Source organism: Alligator sinensis, unplaced genomic scaffold, assembly GCF_000455745.1.
Source record: "Alligator sinensis unplaced genomic scaffold, ASM45574v1 scaffold1216_1, whole genome shotgun sequence".
In the NCBI taxonomy this organism is placed as follows: domain Eukaryota; kingdom Metazoa; phylum Chordata; order Crocodylia; family Alligatoridae; genus Alligator; species Alligator sinensis.
The window spans coordinates 739,038-766,144 of NW_005842018.1; the positions used below are offsets into that span (position 1 = coordinate 739,038).

General features: G+C 46.5%; 3 protein-coding genes across 13 annotated transcripts in view; 1 reads left to right on the top strand and 2 right to left on the bottom strand.

The window, feature by feature from the left end:
- Positions 1–6,872, bottom strand: part of MEIG1 (meiosis/spermiogenesis associated 1) — a 19,975-nt gene extending 13,103 nt beyond the window's left edge. Inside the window, exons 1-3 of one of the 9 annotated variants that reach the window (XM_006022120.2) lie at positions 6,774–6,872; positions 4,988–5,123; positions 1,798–1,951 (exon numbers count right to left, since the gene is read on the bottom strand). In XM_006022120.2, the coding sequence (XP_006022182.1) occupies positions 1,798–1,951; positions 4,988–5,094 (261 nt within the window). In that variant the 5' untranslated portion in view covers positions 5,095–5,123; positions 6,774–6,872. Of the gene's footprint in view, positions 1–1,797; positions 1,952–2,153; positions 2,349–4,987; positions 5,124–6,006; positions 6,249–6,276; positions 6,385–6,434; positions 6,560–6,719 lie in introns of those variants that run through there. The other 8 variants (XM_025202278.1, XM_006022119.2, XM_025202281.1 and 5 more) reach the window with 8 other exon arrangements.
- Positions 6,605–27,107, top strand: part of DCLRE1C (DNA cross-link repair 1C) — a 27,309-nt gene continuing 6,806 nt past the window's right edge. Inside the window, exons 1-11 of one of the 2 annotated variants that reach the window (XM_006022115.3) lie at positions 6,605–6,795; positions 7,099–7,150; positions 11,224–11,308; positions 19,729–19,788; positions 20,449–20,504; positions 23,246–23,347; positions 23,883–23,955; positions 24,124–24,264; positions 24,982–25,083; positions 26,181–26,317; positions 26,806–26,860. In XM_006022115.3, the coding sequence (XP_006022177.2) occupies positions 6,624–6,795; positions 7,099–7,150; positions 11,224–11,308; positions 19,729–19,788; positions 20,449–20,504; positions 23,246–23,347; positions 23,883–23,955; positions 24,124–24,264; positions 24,982–25,083; positions 26,181–26,317; positions 26,806–26,860 (1,035 nt within the window). In that variant the 5' untranslated portion in view covers positions 6,605–6,623. The remainder of the gene's footprint in view (positions 6,796–7,098; positions 7,151–11,223; positions 11,309–19,728; positions 19,789–20,448; positions 20,505–23,245; positions 23,348–23,882; positions 23,956–24,123; positions 24,265–24,981; positions 25,084–26,180; positions 26,318–26,805; positions 26,861–27,107) is intronic. The other variant, XM_025202273.1, reaches the window with a different exon arrangement.
- The window catches only part of SUV39H2 (suppressor of variegation 3-9 homolog 2), a 33,263-nt gene continuing 23,068 nt past the window's right edge, over positions 16,913–27,107 (bottom strand). Inside the window, exons 5-6 of one of the 2 annotated variants that reach the window (XR_003093693.1) lie at positions 20,419–20,576; positions 16,913–17,535 (exon numbers count right to left, since the gene is read on the bottom strand). Coding sequence is in view for 1 of the 2 variants with exons in the window: in XM_025202276.1 (XP_025058061.1) it covers positions 20,533–20,576 (44 nt within the window). In the remaining variant the exon portion in view is untranslated. Of the gene's footprint in view, positions 17,536–19,796; positions 20,577–27,107 lie in introns of those variants that run through there. The other variant, XM_025202276.1, reaches the window with a different exon arrangement.

The window sequence follows — 27,107 nt, forward strand, 5'->3', positions numbered from 1 at the left end:
GAACAGCAGTAGGGAGGGGTGTGCCGTGCAAGAGGGAGCAGCAGTGGCAATGTGCATCGTGGAGAGGAGGGTGCAGGGAAAAGCAGTGCAGCAAGGGAGCACATGGTGCAGCAGGAAGACATGGGGAGCAGCAGCCATAGGGCACATGGTGCAGCAGTGTGGGAAGAGCAGCAGTGGCAGGGTGCACAGTACAGCAAGGGGGGCAGGAAGAGCAGCAGCAGAAGGGCATATAGTGCAGCAGAGGGGGGAGAGCAGCAGCAGAAGGGCGCACAGTGCAGCGGGGAGCACCCAGTGCAGTAGGGGGCAGGGAGAGCAGCAGCAGGGAAGGCACTGAGAGGTAGCAAAGTATCAAGGTTTTTCATGCACCAGGGTGAAGGGACATGCAGCCCCTGGCCCCTTGGAAGTTAGACAGACCTGGCTTATTTGGTATGCACAGGACTTTTCTGACTTAAATGAAGTGGCATTCGACCTAATCAGCTCTGCAAGCCAGGTGAGTGGTGTGGAGCTGGTCTTCAGACTGAAACTGGAACTCAGGGTCAGTATGCAGGCCTGATCCAGTGCAATCCTGAATACCAGATCTGGCCACGCACTGGCTTGACCCCACACACCAGCCTGACTCCATATACCAGATCCAAGCATGTGCTAACCCAACCATGAGCACTGCATTCAGCCATGCACCAGCCTGACCCTGCATGCTAGCCTGACCCCAGGCACTGGATCCGGGTGTGTGCGAGCCTGACCCTATGTACTAGATCTAGTTGTGCACTGGCCCCACGCTGTGGAGTGAGGACCTGATTTTCTACCCATTTGCTCACCCTCTGACTCACAGGCCAAATCTGGCCAATGGAGCCTGTGGGGCTCCTCATGAGTCCAGAAATTTGGGAGCCAGGATGTGGCAATTAATGCTGCCATGCTTCCACGCTGCCAAATGTCCAGACCTGTGGAGAGCCTACCCCACAGGCCAGATGACATGGCTCCATTAGCCAGATTTGGCCTGCAAGCCAGAGGGTGAGCACCACTGACTTAAATGAGTAAAAAAATCAAGTCCTCAATGGCCCCAGCAAGCATCTGCATTACCACCACCTCCATGCAAACTGCTCTACCTCACTCCTGTTTTAACAGAGCCCAAGACCTGACTAGATCTAAGGTCTGATTCTGTTGTTACACCATTCAGTAGTAAAACTGCCACTGATTCAATGGTACAGGATTCAATCCATGGAGTCTAAAGCAACTTTTCCATTCTCAAAAAGCAAATCTACCCCACTGGGTCTATAGTAGGAGGAAGATGACAGGCAGCTGCCCATATTATACCTTTTATCAGCACAAAGTTCTTTTTGGATGTTCTTTTCTAGGCATGTAACTGAGGAACAGGCAGTACACTGCAGGTTGGAAACAGCTTCAATGACGAGTATAATTAATATGAGTGAAAAAGCTGTTCTGAACTTTTGAATCTACTTAAAACTTACAAGTTATATTAGAACAAAACTAAGAATAATGAAAAGAAATACAAGGTGTTCCTCTATGTTTATTTTGGTATTCTGTATTTCAGGAATACAAAGTTAATTATTACAATACAAACTCCTTGCAAAATTGTAAAACTTAGGCTGTGGAGATCACTTGAACAGGGGTTATGGGGACATCTGCAAAGATGCCTGTGGAGTCAAACTGATAAGAAATGGATACTGCAGCACGTGAATAGAGTTTGACAGTTTTGTATTTGGTATTTAATTGGCTATGGGAATTTAACTGGCAAGTGAATTTGGACTGTTATTAAACTAAAAAAAAAATGAATCTTACCATATCAACATGCTTCACTTGTTTATATTCAATTTCATCTCTGTATCCAGCTTGCTGAAATCTGTATAGATTTTCTACTTCATCTGACCACTTTTTGGCACGCTCCATACATTTTGGTTTGATGTCAGCTCCAGCCATTCCACCAGATGGTTTGCTGAAATTGTTTTAAAAAATAATAAATATAAAAATTGGAGCAAGGAACATTATTGAGATTCTATAATCAGAATGGGTAAAACATGTTAAATAAGTTACAGACAGTGTAAAAAATAAACAATCTCTCACTGCCAACCGCTGAAGTAAAAACTGGCATTTTGGAAGTGGGCAGAATCATATTACCAGTATATGAAACAGCCTACCAACTGTCGACGCTGACTTAGTGCAGAGTCACTTGGATGTACTGGATGCATTTAAGTCGGCAGGCCTGGATGAGCTGCATCTGAGAGTACTGAAGGAACTGGCCGGTGTCACAGCAGAACCACTGGCACGGCGATTTCAGCATGCATAGCGCTTGGGTCAGATCCAGGAGGACTGGAAAACAGCCAAGGTGGTCCCTGTTTGCAAGAAGGGGAGGAAGGAGGATCTGAGTAATTATAGGCCAGTCAGTCTCGCGCCTCCATCCTTGGAAAAGTCTTTGAAAAGATTATTAAGGATTATATTTGTGGGAGTCCAGCGGGAAAAATAATGCAGCAGGGCAACCAGCATGGATTCATAGCAGGTAGATAATGCCTGACTATTCTGGTTTTGTTTTATGACCAGATCACAAAACACTTAGACGCAGGAGTAGAGGTGGATGTGGTTTTCTTGGATTTTAGGAAGGCTTCGATCCGATATCTCATCCCATTCTCATAAATAAAGAGGCTGCGACTTAGATGACAGTCTGGTAGGTGGCAAATTGACTTGGGGGTCGCACCCAGAGAGTGGCAGTAGATGGGTTGGTATCGACCTGGAAGGATGTGGGCAGTGGGGTCCCGCAGGGCTCGGTCTTTGGACCTGTACTCTTCAATGTCTTCATCAGTGACTTGGATGTGGGCGTGAAGTGTACTCTGTCCAAGTTGGTGGATGATGCTAAATTGTGGGGTAAAGTGCACACTCCGGAGGGTAGAGAACAATTGCAGGCAGACTAGGACAGGTTGGACAAGTGGGCAGAACACAACAGGATGCAGTACAACAAGGACAAATGCAGAGTGCTGCACCTAGGGCATAAAAATATCCAGCACACCTAATGGCTGGGAAGTGACCCTCTCAGCAGCACAGAAGCAGAAAGAGATCTCGGAGTCATAGTGGACTCCAAGATGAACATGCATTGTCAGTGTGATAAAATCATTGGCAAATCTAACTGCACTTTATCATACATCAGCAGATGCATGATGAATAGAACCAAGGAGGTGATACTTCTCCTCTATGCAGCACTGGCACCGTACTTTAAGAAGTATTTGGATAGCCTAGAGAGGGTCCAGAGGAGGGCCACTCGTATGGTTAAGGGTTCACAGGCCAAGCCCTATGAGGAGAAACTAAGGGACCTGGACCTCTTCAGCCTCAGCAAGAGAAAGCTGAGAGGGGATCTTGTGGCCACCTACAAATTCATTAGGGGGGCACAGCAAGGAACCAGAGATGCTCTGTTCACCATGGCACCTTTTGGAATAACAAGGAACAATAGTCACAGACTGACAGAGAGCAGATTTAGCCTAGATATCAGGAAAAACTTCTTCACGGTAAGGGTGGCCAAAATTTGGAATGGGCTTCCAAGGGAGGTGGTGCTCTCCCCTACCTTGGGGGTCTTTAAGAGAAGGCTGGATAGGTACTCTTTCCTGCTCAGGCAGGGGGTCGGAAGCAATGATCTGTTGAGGTCCTTTCTAACCCTAGCATCTATGAATCCAGGAATATAAACTATTATCATGCCAGTCCACTGTACATTCATATTACTAATGCCATGGCACCCTGGAATTCCACCTGCCCAAATTAAACACAGTGTTTACTCCAGTGAAGTTGTATCAAGGGTGACTATGACCTACATTTCAGAATCTAGAATAGGTTTAAAATGCAACAGGAACTAATTTCAACTCGTTATTCATATCAGTGTATTGGTCTTTTTAGGTCTATCTTATTCTACTGCTAAGCAGCACCTTTTATTTAACTATGAAGAAAAGTCCTGCAAATTCTATAGCATCTGACAGATTTCATTGTTCTGTGGGCCAAACTTCAATGGCACTAGGCTGCAGCTCAGCCTAGGGTTTGCTGTATTTCCTAGAATCTAAGCTGTTGTTTAAGAAATAAAAGTTCCTAGATATTTTGCTGAGGAAGATTCTAGATTTCATTGCTTTTATTTTCAAAACATGCTTCAAAATCTTAAATACAAACTAAACCTCTTATTCAGCAAGATACCACAGTATTAACACAAAAAACAGTTCAGTGTAGAAGTCCTGTCAAAAGCAGAAATGCTGGTCATAGTCAAAATACATGAGAGATTAGAAAATCCAAACTACTGCATATGATACTTGGAAAAGTCCCTAGAAATTCCTACAGCCCTAGGAAACAACAATTTGGGAGTGGTAGAAATCTACATCTTTGGCATAACAACTTTATAGGCTTTTTTGGCACAGAAGAGCCATCAGCAAACAAGGATAAAGGGTCTTTAACTCATTCTGCATGGGGTTTAGCAAAGGTCTATACAAAAAAGAATAGATACCAGGTCCTCTTCTATAGATGCTGCCACGTTTTAGGGTAGTTCAGCGCTCCACGTTCTCCCTAACCTGGGTTTTGCAACTAGTGGTTGTCTTATATGCAAACTGGCAAGGACTACAAAGGTTATTTTCCCTTCCCACCATGCAACAGCACAACACAATTAAACATATTCAGCATATATTAGTAGCACTATTTTGGAAAGCTTGTTCTGCCTGTATATTTGTATGTTCCCATATGGGAAACATATGGCTAAATTAGGCCGGTGGTTCTCAACCTTAGGCACCAGACACCTCTTTATTGACTTAAGATGCCCCTCAGAAAATGCCAGCTATTTGTTTTCATTCATTTTTAACTACAGAAAAATAATAAGAGCAATTTTTCTGTTGCAAAGACCTCGGAAAGACCAGAAGAGGTCAGCATGTTTTGAACACAGTGATTCTAATTTGAAGTCTCTGGGTTTATCTTGGGAATCGTGTTTGCACATCTAAATGTGTTTATGACTACTTACATGTCACTAGAGTCAACTGGCTCGCCACTGCTGGAGGTCCTGGTCTCATTTGGCAAATATGCTGGTCCAGTGCAGCTGGATAGACATGGCACATTTTGGTTATCCATGAATTCACGTGGACTTTCCAGAAAAGCTCCTGCCAGAATGCACACAAAACGAGAGCACAGACATGATGGGCCCATTCAGCATATACAAATAAAAACCCAAGCCTCTTGAAAATCAGGTTTTAATATTATGATTGGCATGACTGGCAATGTACGTGCCATTTGTACCATCCAGGTGCTCTAGCAGGCCTGGACTAGGACCCTAAAGCAAAAGATGGAGGCAGAAAGAATGGAGAGAAGACAACGACAAGAAGACAGCTGCTACCCAGCAGCCCGGGCAGAGGGACCTCATGGTGGTGTTTGCTGTTGATTATTTCATTGTTCATGCTTTCCCTGAAGCAGTCAAGATAGCAGTCAAGGTTTGAATTAAGTCCACTGTGAGGTGTCTAATCTGATTTTGGTGTGGGTTTTTTTTGGAATTAATGCCTTTCCCCCTCACTTGTCTCACACCTATTGTCTCCCACGGCCTCTGGTCCTCACTGCCCCGTTCCCATTTTCACAGACCTGCATTTTCTATTTCACAAAACACCAGGAGACTCTCCCCGTGCCTGAAGAAGGGCGTTTGTGCCCGAAAGCTCGCAATGAACAATTTTTCCAACTACCAAGATGGTCTAATAAAAGACATCACTTCTACCCAAAGCCCCTTGCATGGCTACGCGCTCATTTCCGGCGGCTCCTGGAGCGCCGAACCCCTGCACTGCACCCGCAGTGCCTCCAGCCTCATCCACGTGACTTGGGGTGTCTCCGAGTCACGCGGCTCCAGGGGCAGGCATGCCCCCGACCCGCGTGCCCAGCTCCTGGGCCTTGTCAGCGCGGCCACTCCCCACAGGCGAGCCCAGCGCCGCTGGATCTTAAATATGGCATGATTGTATCGGGCGCTCAAAGACGATTGTATTTGCTGAAAAACGAACATACGCTAAAAAAAAATTATGCAAATAATTATGCAAATAAGTCATCTTCCAATCTCCTTTACACTGCTCACTATCCCCTGGCAGCGAGTGCGAGATTCGAGTCCTCCAAGTCGACGCATTTCTTCATTTCGAGGCGAGCCGCCATAAGAAAACGCTGCCAGCGAAGCCAACCGTCCGTTCCAAGTCTCCGAGAGCGATTTGGGTTTTGCCACCTCAGAAATGACGCGCGTTTTATGATTATCCACCCTCCCTCGTGGAAGGACAGCACCAATACCACAATTGCTGTACCCCCCCGATGAGTGACACAGCCATGGTCCTCCAGCATCCCAGAATGCCGTGTTCTGCCACCCCCTCGCCTGTGGACAGACTGTCCCCCCCACCCCGAGCGCTCCCCTGTGGGGAGGGGGGAGGGGCGGGGCCGGGGCCACTCACCCCTATGAGGTCCTCGCGCCGCGGCCGTTTGCGGTCGCCTAGCAACCGGGGGGCGGGCGCGAGCCAACCAGCAACGAACGGGGGGAGAGGGCGGAAGGGAATAGTCGCGCGCCCAATGGGGGGAAAGGCCCCGCCCCTGCGACTGACGCGAAGCAGGAGGGGCTCCGCGATTGGCCGCCACCGCCTCCAATGGGAGAGGGGCAGGCGGGGCCTGGCGGAAGCTGGGCAGCGCGGGGAGGCGGTGGCGGCGGGATGAGCAGCTTCGGGGGCCGCACGCAGGAATACCCCTGGGTGTCCATCGACCGCTTCGACCGCGACAACCTACGCGCGCGGGCCTACTTTCTGTCGCACTGCCACAAGGGTGAGCGGGGCGCAGGGCAGGGGGCAGAGCGCGGAACAATCCATGGACCGGTGCGCAGGAGGGGGGGCAGAGCGCGGAGCCATCAATCGTACAGGGACGTAGGGCAGCGGGCGGAGCTAGGAGCCATCGATCGGACAGGGGCGCAGGGCAGAAGGCAGAGCAGCTGATCTGCCCTGGGAAAGGGATTGGCCTGGCTGGTCCAGGTAGCCCATCTCCATGCCTAAAACTTTTCTGCAGCTGACACAAAGCGGCTCCGGGCCCATAGGAACGTCCTGGGAATGTTTATTTCTTTCTTCCTTGCAGATCACATGAAGGGGCTGAGGGCGCCATCCTTGAAAAGGCGACTGGAGTGCAGGTAGCAGGGGTTCGTGGGCGGTTCTTGACGTAGGATCGTGAGCACGTGTCGTTCGGGCCCCTGTCGCGTGTTACGTATATTACGCGAATAACTGGCTACCCACACGATAAATGATCACCGCATAACATGAATGCCACGTGCCCCTGGAGGCTGGCGGGGTCCCGCAGGCAGCCGCCGCGCCGTCAGGGGTGGGGGGAGGGCAAGTACTGACCAGTGGTCGGCGACCACCTGCAGACGCTGTCAGCGGCGTTCGCAATTGAGGACAGCCTGCAGATGCTGGTGGCGGGGGGGTGGTGAATGGTGAGGGGCAACCGGCGGCACCTTTTTGCAGGGGGTGCACCACCCTATGCATCGCCAGCCACGTGCACCCCCTATGCATCGCCACTGCCACTTAAATGTCTGTAGCTACGAAAAGAATCAGCCAGCTGCAGATTTCATACTTAAAAATAAGTTACTTCATAGTTGGTTTCTATCCAGCTTTTAGTGGCAGCACCCTTGGGCTCTAGGGACCTGAAAGCTGCACTTCTCTTCTCTCGTTAAAATGTGGAGAAATAACTAGGTCGTGGGTCGTGCACTTGCTTTTGCAATTTGACTGTTTGCCCAAACCACATGGGCTTCCCCCACCGCATCTGTTGGCTTCTAACCAGGGCTCATCGTTCTGCATGATGTGCACAGCAGCTGTGTTTCCACGTCTGATCAAAGCGTGAGAACATTTGAACATGTGTCCTGCTTTTTCACTTTGGGTAGAGAAGATGTTCATGATCTATATTAGTACTGTCCAGACCCCGGCGTACAAACCATTAATGGAAAACACAAGTGATTTAATAACCGAGCTGTAGGGAATAAGATGAAGAAGATGAGTTTTAGAGATGCGTTTCTTTTGTTCGAGCCATGAGTTCATTTGGTACCTCCTCATCAAGTGATGTGGGGCATCAGCAAACTTAGGGCATTTATACACATACTTTTTTGTCCTGCGATGTGCTGGAGATCTGCTGCTTCAGAGCAGACTCAATTAATTGAGTCTTCTCCACACGTGAGCTGAGCCAAACTATGCTTTGCTGTGTGCAGTCGTATAAGTGGCAAAATGCACATCCGCACAGGAAAAGGCAGCAGTGCACTTTTGAACTAAAGCACCTCCTATGTGTGTTAGGTCAAAAGCACGCCACTGCCGTTTTCTCAGTGCTGACGCACATTTTGCCACTTATACAACTGCAAGTGTTGCAGTGCTGGGTGCTTTTCAAAGCATCCAGCATTGCAGTGCTTGCATTTGTAAAAACGCCCTTAGTTTCTCACTAGATCCTACTGTTCCCAAGGTCATTGTGGACAAATTGGAACTGCTGCTGCCCACTGCAGTTATCTGCCCAGAAATCCTTACTATTGACTAGATGTGGGCCAGATTCCAAGTTCCAGTAGTGGACTTCTATATTTAAAAAATTTGCATCAGAATCCCAAAGTAGGTGGATTGTGCTTGGATCGGATCCATTAAAGTGTGACAGGTTAGCTAACATCTCTGACTGGCAATAGATTATTTGTGTTCAGACCTCTACTATGCAGTGACCTCTATTTTGACCCCAGGATCAAAATAAGTGCCTTGTTTTGGGGCTGAAAAATGGCTGTGCATATAACTGGAGTATACACTTAAACCTTAATCCAAGAATACTCGCAATGTACAGAGCGCCGTCAGTGCTGCGGTGTTGGCTAATATGAAGCTGACCTGCTACCAGTGTTCCCTCTAAACTGCATGGTATGCACGGCCACGCATGCCACCCAGTTTAAAGGGAACGCTGCCTGCTACCCTTGTTTTCCTGGCTTCTGATAATTTCAGGGCTGCTATTAGAAACCTTGAACATGAAGGAAAGTTGCCCTGAAACTGACTGGTCTTGTTGTTTGCAAGGCTTCTGTTATCAGCGCTTTTGACAGCTGCTTCCCTTCATTGTTTCAGTGTAGCTGCCCAGGGGCATGATTGTTACCCAATAGAAAATTGAGTTGATAGATCCCATACGCATTAGTGGCTTATGCATTTAACTGATATACAGATAACCAGGGTTTGTTACAATATCAGTAATTGGCAGCAACTTGACGCTAGCTTTCTGTTATGCAGTTAAGCAAATGATGCACTTTATTGAGTTTGCATGTTGGTGGAGTACACTGTAAATTAGTGCCTTCTGCAGTGACCTGTTTACTGTACTGTTCCCAAGGAAAATTTTGGCTTCTGCCTCTCCATCTTCCCAGAGTAAAGGTAGGTGAAATAGTACAAGAAGCTTTTCTGAAGGGCAGACAAGTAAGGCCCTGAACCTTGCTGTTGCCTGTTTTCAAAACAATATTTTTCAAATAGGCAACTGTCTTTTCACAAACCATCCTGTTTTGGGGTTATTCTCCAGAGCTGATGGTGAATTTACAAGTTGTAGTTTATTGAACCTCCCCTTTAAAAAGCAAATCAAGAGTCTCTCTGCCAGCAATAAAAAACTGGAGATCTTTTTCTTTTCCCAAAGTCTAGAGTAGCATAAGGAACCACATTCCCAGCTCTGCATGAGTGCTTGGGATAGTTATCATCTATTCCAGAGAAAGCACCAAAGCCTTAAATCAGACCATGACAGAGGTCCCTGATGATAGGCTCTTAACTAAGTTAGGTAGTCACAGGATTACAGGGAACATCCACATGTGGATTAGAATGGACTCAAAGATAGAAAGCAAAGAGTGAGTATAAATGGTCAGTTTTCAGGATGAAAAGACGTAAAAGGTGGAATCCCCCAGGGATCTGTATTAGAACCAGTGCTGTTTAACATATTCATAAATGATCTGGAAAAGGGGGTGAGTAGCAAGGTGGGCAAACTTGCCAATGACACAAAATTAATTCAAAGTGGTAAAGACCAAGGTGGACTGTGAGGAACTACAAAAGGATCTGGCAAAATTGAGTGAATGGGAAGCTAAATGGCAGATGCAGTTCAATATAGATAAGTGTCAAATGATGCACCTGGACAAAAATAACCCAAACTATGCCTACACTATGATGGGCTTTACATGAGCAGTTACTGCAGAGGAAAGATCTGGGAGTCATTGCAAACAGTTTGCCAAAAGCATCGGCTCAGTGCTCAGCAGCCATAAAAAAGGCAAACAAAATGATAGGATTAAGAAAGGAATCACGAACAGAAATGGAAGTATCACAATGGCCCTTCATAAATCTGTGGTGTGTCTGCATCCTGAATAAATGTGCCCAGGTCTGGTCCCCTCACCTCAAAAAGGATGTAGAAGAACTAGATAAGGTACAAAGAGCAGCAAAGATGAGTATGGAGGGGCTTCCATATGAGGAGAGACTAGGTCTGTTCTGTTTAGGAAAAAGATACTTGAGGGGGAACATGATAAGGGTTTACAAAATACTAGATGATAAAGAGGAAGTAAATAGGGATTTATTATTTACTGTCCTCAAAATAGAAGAACTAGGGGACATAAGATGAAACTAGGAGGTAGTAAGTTTAAACTAACAACAGGAAGTTTTTTCACACACTGGGTCATGCAAGTGTGGAAGCTGACAGTTTAGCCAGAGTCAAAAAAAAATGTATCGGGCAATTTTTTGGAGGAAAGGAGCATTAGTAACTACTGAGCATAGGAGTTATAAAACCCGCCCCTGAAGCAGAACTTCCTAGACCTTAAATGCTGGAGACTGCAAGTGAGAGAGGAACAACGAGGAAAAAAACCCAACTCTGGTCATACCCAGTCCACTGTGCTTTTCCGCATCTGTTCTCTGCCACTGCATAACACTCTGTACAAAAGATGGCAATTCTTTTGTTCTTATGACAGGAAAGGAATGGAGGAAGGATTTTTTTTAAAAAACAAAGTGGTTGTAGGTACAAACCTGTATTATTTTGGGAAGGCCTACAGACCAGCTGGAGGAACACGGCTTGAGTTCTGCCAGGTTGAGGCAGAACAGTTCCTTGGATTGCCCCACATTTGCAGGGCTGTACTTCCCTTCAGGTGGGGGGCAGGTCTAGCAGATATGTACCGCAGCAGAGTTATCTAATGATTGTTGCCTACTCTGTTTTGAAAACTAAGTTTGTCATCTTCTCTCTGCACAGCCTGAAAGTTCATTTATACTGTTCTCCAGTAACAAAGGAGCTGCTGCTGACCAGCCCAAAATACAAGTTTTGGGAGACTCGCATTGTAAGTTACACTTTTTTCAGGTTAAAGCAAGTTATATTCTTTGTCAGTGGAAGCGGGCTGTGCGCCTTTCGGGAGGGCGGGGGGAAGGGGGATGGACGACTAGTTCTTCTCCAAAGAAACGGTATTGAATTTCTGTAGTTGGTGTCACTATCCCCCTAAAACACTGGGTAACTTATGTCCCATTCTGGTCTTCGGAGTGGGTTTATCTTTGCTTGGTTTTACTGCTGCCTTTCTGTCCACAAGCAACTTCATTCTTTCAGTCTGGTGTTTTAGCATCTAATTGTAGCGCTCCCTTTTTGTTGGATCTGCATTACTCTCTACCTGACTACTGAGTATTCCTTCATACTTTCCTCCTCTTCTCTTGTTTTTTCACTACACCCTTTTCTAACATTTTATCCTTCACTTCTTTTAAAGCCTCCCCTTCCTGATTTGTCAGTGTTATCGCCCTCTCTTTTAATGTCTTTCTTCCAGCCTTGTGGGATCTGTATCCAGATGCAGAATTCTTGCAGAACACAATTTGCCCGCTTGAGTTTTAGTTGTAAACAGTGGAAGTTGAATACCATACTCTTCCTTGAGCCAGTGTTGCATTATACAAAAGTGACCTACTTGCAGCTGTTCATCTCTTCCACCCCAGATGTGGCACATCTGAAATTGTGCCTAATTGAAAACTTCTCCACCTGTCATTTTAGACCGTGTGTCTATAAAGGGCACACGTTCCTCTGCCTGGACAGTATGGCTGCATCCAGACAAGCGCGGCTCTGTGGTATGTGGTACCGCAAACCCATCTGCAGCACCACACACTGCATGTGCAAGCATTCCCCACACTGTTACCTGGAAGCGCAGAGGGGTTTTTTTTTAGTCCTGGGGGTCAAAAAAAAGTGTGTTGAAAAAAAGCAGCGTGGTGCATGTGGCAGCAGCACAACCCACCCAAAACTAGAGCCTGGCTGGCCAGAGCCACGCTTCAGCTGCCAGCCAGGTTCCCAGCTGCAGGATCACCATGGCTCCAGCTTCCCAGGACCCCAAGTAAGGCTCCTGGGACCAGCACAGCCCCCCCCGGGTAACCAGGTGCACGGCAGAGCATGCATGGCATTCCCTAGGGACAAGTAGTGGCACAAGGTGTGCCGCAGGTACTTGTCCCAGGGAACCAAACATCTGCACTCATCTGGACACAGCCTGAGTCTTATCTTGCACTACTTGAGCCTGTAATCTCTAAGCTTCTCAGCCAGGGATATGTTCTTCTGGGTGGCAAACATTATCCTATGTGAAGTGCTATGTCTACCTATTGGATTGCACTATATAGCTAAAGCATTTACAAGTATTTTACCTTGAGTTCCAAATCACTTCCGGTTATCTTGGTACAGCACCTGTTTGGTCTCTGTTAACTTGGCTTTGTGTAAATTCAGTAACTTATAATCAAAGGAATTTGATGTAGCAATAGTGGGATGAGTAGGGTAAAGGTTTTATTTAGGGGTGCACAGATGTATCGGTTGCCTGTTGAATTGGCACCGATAAAAGGAAAAATGACTTATCAGCTATTGGCTTTTTTGATTGTTGTAGCCAATAACTATGGCCACATGCCTGGAGCACCTTGGCAAGTATAGTCCAGTCCCCGTGTCCCGCCGCTGGCCTGAGCCCACAGCAGACTACAGGTCCCAGCGAGCAGTAGGAGAGGGAGGGTGAGTTAGGGAGCAGCCACAGGGCGCTGCTCAGCAACAAAGGGACAGCCACTGCCTCTGCCCTGGCAACAACACGCACTCAACAGGGGCTTGAGCACAGGGGCTGCCATGGAGACGGGCTGCGTGCAGGTAGGGTAAGGCGCCACGTGAGGGACATTCTGCTCCACCAGGTACTGGGTGCCTTTGCAAAAGCGGCTTCTTCTGGGTGGGCTTGGCTGCGTGGGGCTGCCAGTGCTGAGGTGTACTCTAGGGCTCCAAACACACTCAGCACTGCTGTCCATGTGAGGGTCCATTCTGTCCGCCCAGGACGGCAGCACGGGCTGTGTGAGGAGTGGGTCTGCGGGTGGGAGATGTGGGTCAAGGGGTGACGTGGTGGCAGAGTGGTTAAGGCACTTTGCTATGGCTCCAGAGGCAGGAGTTTAAGCCCTGCTCTGGGCTCATGTCAAAGGCTGCCCTTGATTAACCTATCTGTAAATGGGTATCTGGCCATTCAAGCTGGGGAGTCAAGTGGCCAGGTGTGATGCTGGTTACATTACCCCTTGGTGTACCATTGACTAAGTAACTGGTGTACCTTAACCATGCTAGATTAATGGACTGTTAGGTTTAGATGGACCTTCTGTGGTTCTGTAGTAACTCCCAGAAAAGAGACATAGTCATTAAGCCTGTTCAGACCGGAGTGTCTTTGGGCAGCCATATCCCAAGTAAAACCATCTGCCTCCAGCTTGTCCTTCCCAGACAGAGTTTTAATAATGGGTGTCAAACCACACAGTTTGAGGGTGGGCACATGCAGTCAAGCCAGACAGTTTGCGGGTGGGCACATACAAACAAGTTCATGGTGTCGGGGCCGAGGGGCTGTGGCCAGCAGCCTGGGCACGTAGGCCGGGGAAAAGGTCGGCATGGCGAACTAGAATTAGGCACTGACGCGTAGAGGTTGATTAAAGATTATTTTACTTACACCATAGATGGTCGTGGTGCAGGCAGGAAAACTTTCTTGAGTTGCAGTTACAAAAAGATACACGTGGAGTTTGCTAGGCTCCACAAAACAAACACGAACAGAGCTCTGGATACACACTCACGGAGTTTCCTAGGCTCCGTGGAACGACCGAAATGAGAGTCCAAAAGGTGACTCTCGACAAGCGCGCAGGGTAGGGTACGTCGAGGGATCGTGTGGCGACGGGGAGAGGCGAGAGGTTGATCAGGCCCCTATATCCTCCTCTAAGGCACACGCAGAGTTTGTTAGGCTCCACAGCGCACTTAGAGTTCTCCACGAGATGGATGTGGAGTCCTCCTAAATGAGGTCCTCCCCGAAGATCTCCACGGCTAGCAAGCCAATCGCTAGCCGCCACGTGGGAATAATTTAGAAACAGCCAATAATGGGGAACAAATTTGCATACGGGTGGCAGGAACTCCTTTGCACCGGGGTTTTCTCTCTGCAGCTGAGAATTGCACCCTGCAAAGAAAGCTTCATGTGGCGGGAAATAATTCTGCAGTGCTGAAGCACACACAAAATCATTGGGTCATGACACCTGGGAGGAAAACTTCCAGTCTCTAGTAACTGCCAATGTTCCCACTCTTGCTGGATGATGAATATGAGGTAGTTTCCCCCTCCGTGAAAGTCAGGTAAGATACCTTGCATTACTGGGCACGTCTACATGTTCATTAATGCACAGTAGTTACTGCGCATTTAGTTTAGTACTTGCTTAATGAAGTGTTAAATAAATGTGCAATAACTACAGTTACTTGGCAGTAGTGCTGGCGCACAGTTTTTTAGTGATGTAATAAAACAGTAGCTTAATATTACTGCGCAGTAGTATATTAGCATGGTTTTTGCCCAGCAGGCTCCTGTGCAGTGTTATTAGGCTGCTGCGCATTAAGCATAGGGAAGGGTACATAGGTATGTGTCTTGTCCAGCTCTGCATATTTCTTGTGCAACAGTAAAGAGGGAAGAGTTTTTGGAACAGTTGCAAACTCTGTATTTGCTTCCTTAGTTGCATGTCCCTGAGGAGGTGACTAGTAAAGGCAGAATGCCCACAAGGTTGGAGCTCTGAGGAAAGGTATGCTTAAGCTTTGGAGTTTGGAGGGGGTCAGCACTGGTCCTATGGGTATTTCTATATGGGGTGATACAGGGAGCTTTTGTATATGAAGTAAGCCAGAGGCCAAGGCAAGAGCTGGTCTCAGATCAAGAGGTGCTCGAGAGCAGTGGGACACGAACAGCAGCCTGGCAGGCGTCCGTCCACTAGAGAAGGAAGTTTTTTCAGGGCTGTGTAACTATTTTGTCTAAGATTAGCAATGCAGGAAGGCTCCATGTGTAGAGATCAGCCTGATCTTTGTATTTACAAACATCTGTGCAGTGTTAAGACACTTTTTTATAATTGTGCTTTCTAGGTTTGTATTTTTTGACGACTTGGATTCATAGATGGATTCACAGAGTCGGAAGGGACCTCAGTGGGCCATCTAATCCGACCTCCTGCCCCTGGCAGGCAAGAAGACAGTCACCAACCCTGGGGTCATGTGATCCCAGCCAGGTGCCTGTCCAGTCTCCTCTTGAAGACCCCCAAGGATGGGGCGAACACTACCTCCCTTGGGAGCCCCTTCCAGATTCTGGCAACCCTGACCGTGAAGAACTTTCTCCTAATGTCCAGCCTAAACCTTCTCTCTCGTAGTTTATGGCCATTGTTCCTTGTCGTTCCAGGGGGTGCCCTGGTGAACAGATCGTTGCCTACTTCGTGTTGCTCTCCCCTTATGAATTTGTACGCTGCCACAAGGTCCCCTCTCGGCCTTCTCTTGGAGAGGCTGAAGAGGTTAAGGTCCCTTAGCTTTTCCTCATAGGGCCTTCCCTGCAGGCCTCTAATCAGATGAGTGGCTCTTCTTTGGACCCTCTCCAGGTTGTCCGCATCCCGCTTGAACTGGACCCTCAACGCACCTAAGTTCTTAGTTCCTAGCACCCTGCTAACTAATCCCCTGAGTCTATTGAAGTCAACTTTTTTTAAAGTTCAGCACCCATGTCCTGCTGAGTATAATGCCTGCCCTTCGCTGGATAGTGAATTTAATCATTTGGTGATCGCTGTCCCTCGGGTTGCCTTGAATCCGCAGGTCCCCCACCAGGTCATCCCTTGTGGCCAACACCAAGTCGAGCAAGGAGTTGCCCCTGGTGGGACACTTTACCTCCTGTGTTAGGTGGAGGTCCTGAATACAGGTTAAGAACCTGCAAGAGCAGTTAGATCTAGCTGACTGCTCCTCCCAGCATATGTCTCAGTAGTTAAGGTCTACCCTTGCCTACCATATCTCTAGACCTCACAGCCTCTTTGAGCTGCTTGGAAAATTCCTTGTCTAGCTCGTCGTCCTGGTGCGGCGGCCTGAAGTAGACCCCCACCACTAGATCCCTTTCACCCCGAGCCCCTTGGATCCTAACCCACAGAGTCTCTGCTTGATCACCCTCTGACCCTAATTTGATTAGGAAAGATGTGTACAGTTCTTTGACATAGACAGCAACTCCCCCACCTTTTTTCCCTACTCTATCTCTCCTATAGCCCTCTATTCCCACCACCCAGTTGTGAGAAGAGTCCCACCAGGTTTCAGTTAGTCCCACTAGGTCAAAGTTGTTGCTTGCTAGCAAGAGCTCTAGATCCTCCTGCTTGTTTCCCATGCTTCTGGCATTTGTGTATATACACCTAATTCCCCTGGTGGCTGTCCCTGGTCCCCTCTTAAACTGCTGTCTAATAGGATCTTTGCTACGTACCTGGACTGATCTTGTGGGTGTCTCTTGGTTCGGTGTTCTGTGGCTCCCTCTGTCCTCATCCTCCCCTTCCCCTGATGAACCTAGTTTAAAGCCTGCCGGAGGAGATCAGCCAACCTGAAAGAGGACACTCACTTACCTTTGGGGGAGAGGTGAAGCCCATCCCATCCGAGCATGTCTCTTGTTCTGAAGTATGGGTCATGGGCCAAAAAGCCAAAGCCAGCCTCGAGACACCATTTCCGAAGCTGCAAGTTGACCTCCCTGATGCAGGTCTCATGGCGTTGTCCAAGTCTGCTCGCTGGGAGAACAGATGAGAAGACCACCTGTGCCCCTGTCTCCTCCAGCTCGTCCCCCAGAGGGCGATCTGGGCTGCTCCTGGCCACATCGTTAGTGCCCACATAGATTAGGACCATGGGGTAGTAATCAGTGGGCCGGATAAGGGCCGGGATCATCTCCGTCACATACCGAATCTGAGCTCCGGGCAGACAGGAGACCTCGCATGTCATGGGATCCTGGCGACAGATGGGACCCTCTGTTCCTCTCAGGATGGAGTCGCCTATGATGAGTACCCAGCGTCTCTTCTGGGTCAACTGGCCTCCTTCAGTCTGTTCTGTGCACGGAGTGGCCTCCTCTCCAAGGGTTTACTCATCTCCTTCCTCTTCCTCCAGTGTTGCCAGGGCCTCAAACCTGTTCCCCAGCTGGACTGGGGGAGCTGATACTGCACCACTGCGAACAGCCCTGGCTCTGGAGGGAACCTTCTGCCATTCTGCTGTGGAGGGCACCTCCTGGGACTCTTCTCCCTTTGGTGCTTGGCTCTGCAGGGAAAGGAAATACCTGTCAATTTTGTCCTCTGCTTCTCTGATCCCCCTCAGCCTGCTAACCTCTGCCTGGAGCTCCCTCACCTGCCCCTCCAAGGCCCTAAGAAGGGTACATGTGGGACAGGTGGGGGGAGCCCCATTCCCTGCGCCCCCCAGTCCCGCAGGACTTAAATTTATTCAGCTAATTGCAGCTCTTGTTCCCAGTAATGGCTTACAGTGATGGAGCAAACTATGTAGTCACTTAATCAGACAGCAGTAGATTGGGTGTCCTGTTAACAAGCTCTGGTATAAACATCATCATCATCATCTCTTCCTGTATGCGCCACAATTGTAAAATTGATTAATATCAGACTAGGAGAGTAGTTTATAATGTTGACGTCCAAATGCTTTATGATCAGCAATCTGATTGAATCTGTTCATGCAAACAAAGACGGAGAGTTGATCTTGATCTGTTGAAACCTCCCAGAGTGATTGCAGCATACTGACAGAATTTTTTTACTTAACCTCTGCAACCAAATTTTCTTTAACTAACTATGAAGGAACTTTCTTGAGGCAGATCAGACCTAAAGCCTGGACCTAAAGACTGCCATTGAATTCGACTCCGTTTAATTCCACTACGGTTATCTGTGGCAGGTGTACTGATGCACTCTACTCAGGGAGGAGTGAAGCAGATCACCTACTTCAGTTGTTTGTGCTGAATGATGTTCAGGCAGTTTATTGGTACTGAGAGGCAGAATCATTCTTGTTTAAATATTTCATTAATGGCCCAAGGTGTCATGAATTCCCATGGGTGGTACTCCTATGTGGATTCGGGATTTTGAAAAGGAGTGTGTGGAAGCAGCAGCCAGTGCTGCAGAGGGGCTGCACCCCTGCTTCCAGCGTGCCCCCTCACCCCATGCTGGGCAGTACATGCTGCAGGAGCAGCAGCTGGGGATTATCTTTAAGTCCCCAAAGCAATTAAGACTCCCCCACCCCTGGTCTCCGCACCCAACCCCTATGATCAATGACATCTCTTCCCCCCACCTTGCCCTCTCTACTTATGCATCTGCAGGAAGGGGAGACCCACCTGTTGCTGCTGCCACTGCTGTCCCACCTGCTCCTGGTGGTGGTGGGAAGGTTCTTCCTCTGCACCCGCTCTCAGGCTGGTGGGGAACACCTGGACAGGGAGGGGGAACCTGCCTCTCACTGTCCCTGTCCCAAGCTGAGCCCAGCTTCCCACATAGCTGATCCTCCCAGTCCCAACTGGAGCAGGACAGAAGCAGCTCTAGGACTCCCTCTGCCCCTGGGGACAGCAGTGGCAGCTGGGTCTCCTTCCTGTGCCCAGAGTTGTGAATAGAGAAGGCCAGGGAGGAATGACATGGGAGGGGGATGCCACTGAGCACAGAGGGATTGCCAAGAGCTGCAGGGAATACTTACTTGCTTCAGGGACTTTACAGAAAAAAGGCCCCAGCTGCTACTTTTGCAGCATGGTCTTGACTCTGTAGGGACCCAAGCATCTGGGGCTGTGGAGAACCAGATCTACCAAGTGACATTTAGAAAGTGTATGGATCCACCTTTAGTGGTACTGGTATTTTAACAGCAGCACTAACTAGAGTTCCTTCTAGGTATTGGTTGACCTTGGCACGTGTAATTCTTTTGTGGCTAGGTTTGAGTTTGATACTTGTATAGCTTGTTTAAATCTTGGCTGTCTGGTAAGGAAATCCAAAATCACAGCTTTGGGATTGTGATGAGACCAAGACTTTATAGCGGCTGAGAGCCAAGTTGTTCATCTGCTATCCCAACAAAGCCAAGAGGCTGGAATGATCAATGCTGCAGCTCATGTTATGAGGATTGACGGACACTGACCCCCACACTCCTGCTTTGTGCAGATCTTTCGAACTAAATTATCCTCTGCCCTGCATCAGGACAGGCGGAAAAGCGTGCAAGAATTAGCCCAAATGGAGGATAGACTGGGAGCCCAATTAGTGCATCTATTCCCCAGTCAGGAGCAGTTTACACAGAATTTGTTATTGGAAGAGACTTTTTTTTTTCTTTTGGCTCTTTCTGGAGCCAAAAGAATGTGCTGTCTACACTATGTCTATATGAACACTTAAGATGTCCACATAATACTAATGAATACCTGTTATTAAGCATACTCTAATGGCAATTTGCAATGCATCTTAAAATACATTTCTTCTTTTTTTGTTGTAGATTGCACTTGAAGTTGAAACTCCAACTCAGATTTCTTTAGTTGATGAAACATCGGGTGAGGTAATTATTTAAAAACAAAGGGGTTTTTTGAATGGTTTGTTAAACATACAAATGGAAATTAAACTTTGAAATAAATATTATAACAACAAGCAATTTCTCCTTTTCAAAGCTATCGATAGCTAGGTGGAGTCCTCTTTCTTCCACTTTTCTGATCTTCAGCTGGGCTCTTCAGCTTTCCGCTGCTCCTCTGATTCTCCATTCATGTGTCTCCATTGCCTTTTTTAGCCATACTGAAATGTGTCTAAAGACCATACTGAAATATGGCTAGAAGCCAGGCATGCACTCAGCACTTTTCCCCATGCAGAGCCAGTGTGGAGTGAAACAATGCGTTTTGAGATGTGGACCTTCAACAAACAAGCTCTTAAAACATAAGGGAGAAGGGGAATGTGGCTTGGTCCCTTTTGACCAGAATTCATGAGCTTGCTCTGAGACATAATCAGCTAATCAGAAATGACTTGAAAGTCATTGCGATGCAGACTGTGAGAGTGGAACAGGGAAGAGAAGACCACACTCCTCTCCCAGTGAAGGTGCACCTGAGTACCACCAGAGGTTCAGGAGAGCCGTAGATTGATCTGATCACTTTCAGAAAAGGTCAGGGCCATGGTCCCACAGCCTGAGACTTGCACTAACCTGTTAATATGTTGGCTTGACTTTTTTTAGAAAGAAGATATAGTGGTGACACTTCTCCCAGCTGGTCACTGCCCGGGATCAGTCATGTATGTGCTGTCCACACTCAGTATGGTTTTAAATGTAAATGATGGCTTGTTGTAATAGTAAGTTCCATTTTTCTAGATAGAAGAAATAACAGTATCATTCTGATGATGTCTGTCTTTTTTTTTCCCCCTCCAAGACAAGCATAACAGTTGCACTCTGCTTATGTGAGGTTGACCTGCTATTGGGCCCCTACAGTCTGGACATTTGTACTTGTACTTCTGGGCATGCAGCAGAAATACCCAGTCATACTTTTTTTTTCCCCTTGTTTTTTCCCCAATGCAATTTTTATTTTAATATTTTGTATGCATTTAACTCCTTATGGTTAAATCTAAATCTAAGGTTTAACTGGTTGATGCCTCTGGGATTTTGTAAGAGCAATATCATTTCAATGTCTTTAACTATAGATATTGTCATTCAGGGGGGAAAAAACTGTTTTTCCTAAATCAAACTGAAAACGTGGTACTTATAAACAGGGTTGGGTTTTTTTAATGATTAAAACAATACTGTAGTTTGCTAATGCATATGTTTGTTGCTATTCTGGTAGCCTCCTTTAAGATGAATAACAGTGGTTGTGCAGGATATACTAACAAAGTGGGAGAGACTTGCCTTCTCTGGGCTCAGTTATGCTATATTTTGTATTCCTATGAGTAGGTCATGACCTTGCAATTGCTGTGTTCCAGAATCTTATTTACAAAGAGACTTTTCATATGGGTTTGGCTCTGAGCCCTGGGTTGGAAAATGTGAGACTTAAGGAAACAACTGAAAACTTAACCAAAGCAATCTAAATGCATGGGTATTGCATATGGGATTGTATTTAAGAATTCATATTTATAACTAAATAAAAACAAAGGAAGTGGAGTCTGCCCATTGCTCCACTTCTCACTTCACCAATTGCTTCTCTAAATGTTGGTAACAAATAGTAGCAGAAAGTTGTAGTCTCTTATTTCACTTTCATGTGGGTGCTAAAACAGGGTTTCCTGGAGTGGTGAGCAGCTTGAGGAGGGGAAAGGCAACCTATTTCAGTATCATTTGATTCCAAATGTCTAGCATAATTCTCACACGGATTGAGACGTATATTCCTCACAAACAGCCAACTCCTGCTTCCAGTGAGAGAATTGCATCCACAGATCTTGCCCCTGAAAAATGCTTCATTTAGGCTAGGTACACATCTTCAAAAAGCCTGATGAGGAATTGATTTAAGTAATGCGGGTTTCTGTAAGTGGTGCAGTTTAGATCAGTAGTGAACAGAACACACATTTGCCCTTTGGGGGGCAACTCTTAGACCGGCTTCTGCCTTTTTAAACCAATCTGTGTGCGTCAAACTCCTGTTCTGTTATGGGTATAGACCGATTTCTGATCACTGATACCAGTAGAAGTGTAATGGTAGTACCCGGCCTCAGAGTTGTAGTGCTTTGGATGTCTCTTGGTAAACTATTCTAGTTTATTGCCTCGTTTGTTAAAAAATATCTCCCATTTGAACCTGTGACGCTTCAGCTTACTGCCCTTGAATCTAAATATACTTAGTATACTACTTCAGTGTGGGTTAGATAATATCATAGTAGCGGGTTATTTCATCTTTCAGTGTCCTTACTTAAAGGTTGTTACCAAGTCATCCCCTAAGCTAGCTAAACCAAATGGAAGGTAAAGTTTTCCTGTGAAGCCCAATGAACGTGAGGGATATGTAATGGAAAAGGTGGAGGAATCCTGACTAATATTGTGAAACAGAAAGTACCAAATTTTAAACTAGCATAGTGTATATATGTTCTGGTCATTTTGACTTTATTCTGTCCTTCTTGGACAAAATAATTCTTTCCCCTCTTCCCCAGAAGCAGCTTGCAGCTACCTTTAGAAACATTGATCACTAATATAGGTATATATGGCTACAATAGACAACTGAAGTCTTCTTTCACTTATACAGATAAAAAACTCATAGACCAGTGGTGCTCAATTTTTTTCCCCAGTGGGCTGAATGGGCAGTGCCTGGTCTGACCACAGACTGGATGATGGTTCTCATCCAGTGCCCAGGGCCTGCACAGCGGGCACCATCCAACCACGCGGAGGGGGATGGGAGAAGCCCAGCCTAAGCCTGCCCCTGTAGTGGGGGAAGGGGGCTTTGCATGGCTATGCAGGGCAGGTGCGGGGGAGAATGTGACCCAGCCCTCTGGGGAGGGGGGGGAAGGGAAGGGAGCTTGACCTAGCCCTATGGGGAAAGGGGGCATGGCTTGGCCCCACAGGAGAAGGGGCATGGCCTCATAGTGTGGGGGAGAGGGGGAGGGAAGGGAGCATAGCCTGGCTCAACTCCAGCCCCATGAGGGCAAGGGGTGCAGCCTGGCTCTGACTGAGCATGTGGGGCTTGGGGTTTGGAAAATCGGCAGGGCGGAGGGTGGCCTTATCAATGGCCACTGCTCCTGCGCCAGCAAATTTTCTGACGCATTTGGAGCCGTGCCAGCCAGATGCGTTGGCTCAGCAGACCACACTTGGCCCGTGGGCCAGAGTCAAGCACCTCTGCTGTAGACATTTGAGTGCCCTAAAGGCAGAACTTGAATCAAGTTTAATGTTTTGGTAATGTCTGATGGATTCATTAAAATTACACCAGTGAGGTACATCGCAAAGGTCACATGCAAAGGCTATGTCACCTGCAAATCTAGAGCGTTTCCTTCAATTTCTAGAAACAAAATAATAAATTAATCGTAGCAGTTGCAGGACTTTATTGCTGAAATTAACTAGTGTTTTCCATATGTAGGTTTTTGTTTCAGGGTGAAAACGGCACAATTCTTTATACTGGGGATTTCAGACTAGCAAAAGGAGAAGCAGCCAGGATGGAGCTTTTGCATTCAGGGAAAAGGTACAAAAAAATCCTATAATCCTGCATTTTAGTCTCTGCTGAGACTTCCTGTGAGTGTGATGTTTAGAAAGACTTAAAGAACCTGTAGCCATAAATGTTATGGCTGGACTAATGTCACCGTTTCCCTTCATCTCCCACTAATTGACTAAAGCTATTTGCAAGTCAGTAAATCCATATTACATTTATAGGCTGAGATGAGCAGTGACACAGTGACATAAATATTACCAGAAAATTGTGTTTTTCAGACTTTCTAGAATCCATTATATTTAAGTCTAAACTAGAGCAATGCAAGATAGATATGTTGCACTGCTATTCCAATATCTTATCATTTCAGCTATAAAGCTGAAGAATTGCTACATTTCCCCTCATTCTGTGAGCAGTTGGCACATGTAACTATGGAATCTTGCCCTCTGAAATGATCATTTTCAGTAATTGGAAGTGTCTCTAATAATATGATAGAACTTTCTGCATCTGTGATGGGCGGGGACACAATTTTGACATCACCATACATGATAATATTGCATTTCTGTTTCAGAGTGAAAGACATTCAGAGTGTGTATTTAGACACCACCTTCTGTGATCCCAGATTTTATCATATCCCTAGCAGGGTAAGTACAAATCAAATATGAGACTAGCATACACACAGATACTGATAATTAACCAGTCTTTTGTCACTATTTAATTCTTAAAGGAAATATTTTTTTTTATGTTTCCAAAGTCTGATGCTTTGGCTGTTACTACAAAGTTAAATGCATGCAATTTTCTAACCATTTTAGGAGGAATGTTTAAATGGGATATTAAAGTTAGTACGTAGCTGGATCACGCTGAGCCGCTATCATGTCGTGTGGCTGAATTGCAAAGCTGCCTATGGATATGAATATTTGTTCATAAACCTCAGCGAGGAGCTTGGAACCAAGGTAAAGCTTTCATATCAACTGCTTTATAAACAACCTGAGCAGTGACTGTGTGGCCAATATAGTGACCTGGAAAATGCAATTCTCAAGATTTCTGCAGTCTGAGAGGTCTTCCTGCTCTCCTTTGCTATACTAATAAAGCAGCTGTAACCTGGGAAATAAGCTTCTAGTTTGTATAGAAACAGTATTAACTAAATCCCCAATAGATGCCATCTACTGAGACTTTGCAGCTCTGCAGTCAGAATTGAATCCTTATTCCCAGGAGAAACATTCATAGTCTGCTCTTTGGCAGCCATGGAATGCCATATAAAAGCAATCCAATTCAGTGGCAATGAATTTCCTAGACCAGCAGTTGGCAACCTTTTTCTTGGCTGTGGGCTGGAATGACCCAGACTGGGACTCAGCCACTGCTACTCTCCCTGTCATGGCACGGGAGAGGTGTTGATTGGTTAGATCCAGATGTTGATGACCTGTGGCTGCCTCCTAAGGACTCGCTGGACATACTCAAATTCTTCCCAGAACAGGGTTATCCATTTCAGATGGTGGCTAAAGATGTACCTTGGCTGAGGTAGAAATACCGAGGTGTCCACGTAATTGTCCGTTTCCCCCCTCTTCTCCAAATTTGGTCAGTATTCCTGAGCACTGCAGGTTTTTTGTTTTAATGTAACTTTTAGCAAATGCATTTAGTTACGTTCAGGACTAAATATTTGTTTGCTTTAGGTGCATGTGAACAAGCTGGATATGTTCAAAAACATGCCAGAAATATTGTACCATGTTACTACGGATCGGCGCACTCAAATTCATGCATGCCGGCATCCACGAGTACGTACTGGATTGTAAACTACCTGATAGCTTTGTATAAAACATATCTGTAGACTTAAATGTTTGCAGTGTTTCCATTCCCAATAAAGAACATGGGAGGGAGAAAATTGCACTTGGTATAAGGAGAGTAAAAGGTTTAATTATTGAATAAAATGAAGTGAAACAAATCTTACTAGCTCAAAAGCTAGCACCAGGAGTAAAAATCCCAGTTCAGCCACATGACCAGCAACATGTTAGAAAGGGTAGAGGGTTATGTTGTCCTGCCTTAGTGCAGAATGTGTGATACCTCATGGCCAGGTGGTATATAGAAGGCTTCATGTACTATTTGCACTGACCTTCAGACCAGTACAACACCTTGGAACAGGAATCCCAGAACTGGGGAAACACAAATAAAATTGAAGACAACATTGAGGGCAGGTCCTGATAGGTTACGGAAGTTTAATATGACCATGGGATGTACGGAATGGCTTCCAAAAGAGGTAGATGAGACTAGAACATTAGCAAATACATATTTCCCCCAGATTTCATAGACATTAGGACTTGAAGGGACCTCATATCATCGAGTCCAGCCCCCTGCCCAGGAGCAGGAAGTCAGCTGGGGTCACAGGATCCCAGCAAGATAAGCGTTCAAATGTTTCTTAAGAGTCCAGAGAAGGTGCTTGCACCACCTCTGGAGGGAGTATATTCCAGGCCTTGGGGGCTCGGACAGTAAAGAAGTTTTTTCTTATGTCCAGCCTAAAACGGTCTTGGAGGAGTTTGTGACCGTTTGACCTTGTCATCCCTTGGGGCACTCTGGTGAACAGGCATTCCCCCAGATCCTGATGCACACCCCTTTATATACTTACAGGCTGCCACCAGGTCACCCCTGAGCCTGCGATTTTCCAGGCTGAAGAGTCCTGTGGCGCTCATAAGGCCTGTTCTCTTGCCCTCTGATCATGCGTGTGGCTCTCCTCTGGACTGTCTCAAGCTTCTCCACATCCTTCTTGAATTTGTGGAGCCCAGAACTGGATGCAGTACTCCAGCTGTGGCCTCACCATGTTGCAAAGGCCAGCATTATATTTGCCTTTGTATTTCAGTAGATGCTCTTTATCTGGTAGGATGATGAGTATCTTCGAGGGAATAGGTTGCCCTGTGGAATTACTTCCCAAAATGGAACTCCACTGCGCATCATTAGTGTCAAACCTTCCACAATGTGGTTTGGAGAGAGAACCAGAAAAACTGATGTAATAGTAAGGTAAGCAGTGTTATGAAGGCTTCTGTGATATGAATAAAACCATTATGAGGGTGCTTACGTTTTGCCTGAAGGTGTAGACACGATGCTACTGCTCTGCAATAAACCCTGTAGATGCTATTACAGAACATGGCCACCGTGTGGCAGTGGAACCAGTCTACATTGAACAGTCAGCTACTCTGGGATAACACTGACAAGGGGAGCAGACACAAGGTGAACTCCTTAGTAAGGCACCTCCAGATTGTTGCTACAGATTCTCATGACATAACTTCTGCCCCAGAAAAGAGTCTTTGTAGCAGGGCTTCATGTCAAGTTTGCTGGACTAAAGTCAGTTTATTTTAGAGTAAATACATTTGGTGTGTCCACACCCTGAGTTTTGTGTAGGTAGTTAAGTCATCTTTGGAATTGTTTCATAACTCAACCTCTACTAACCAAACTGAAGCTGTAATGAGCTTGGCAATTTTGAGTTATTTTGTCATATCTGTTTCTAGGATTGGGGAGAGTTCATACAGAGCTTGTTTTTCTTTTCACTCTTCATACAGTGAGGTATGTAGAATGATGTTCAGTTTCACAATGTCACGAACAACATGTTAGAAGTAGTTATGCTCACTTTGGAGTAAGCGATAGGTTAGACTGCAACAAGGGAAGAAATATTTGATAACAAGCTTCTTGGTAATGAGAAGGGGTGAATGTAAAAAATGAGTGATGAAGGCAGTGCAAGATCAGCAGTGCCCCTGCATAGCTGTTGCAAGATCCTGTATTTCAACTGGATATCTAGACTAACCTTTTTCTA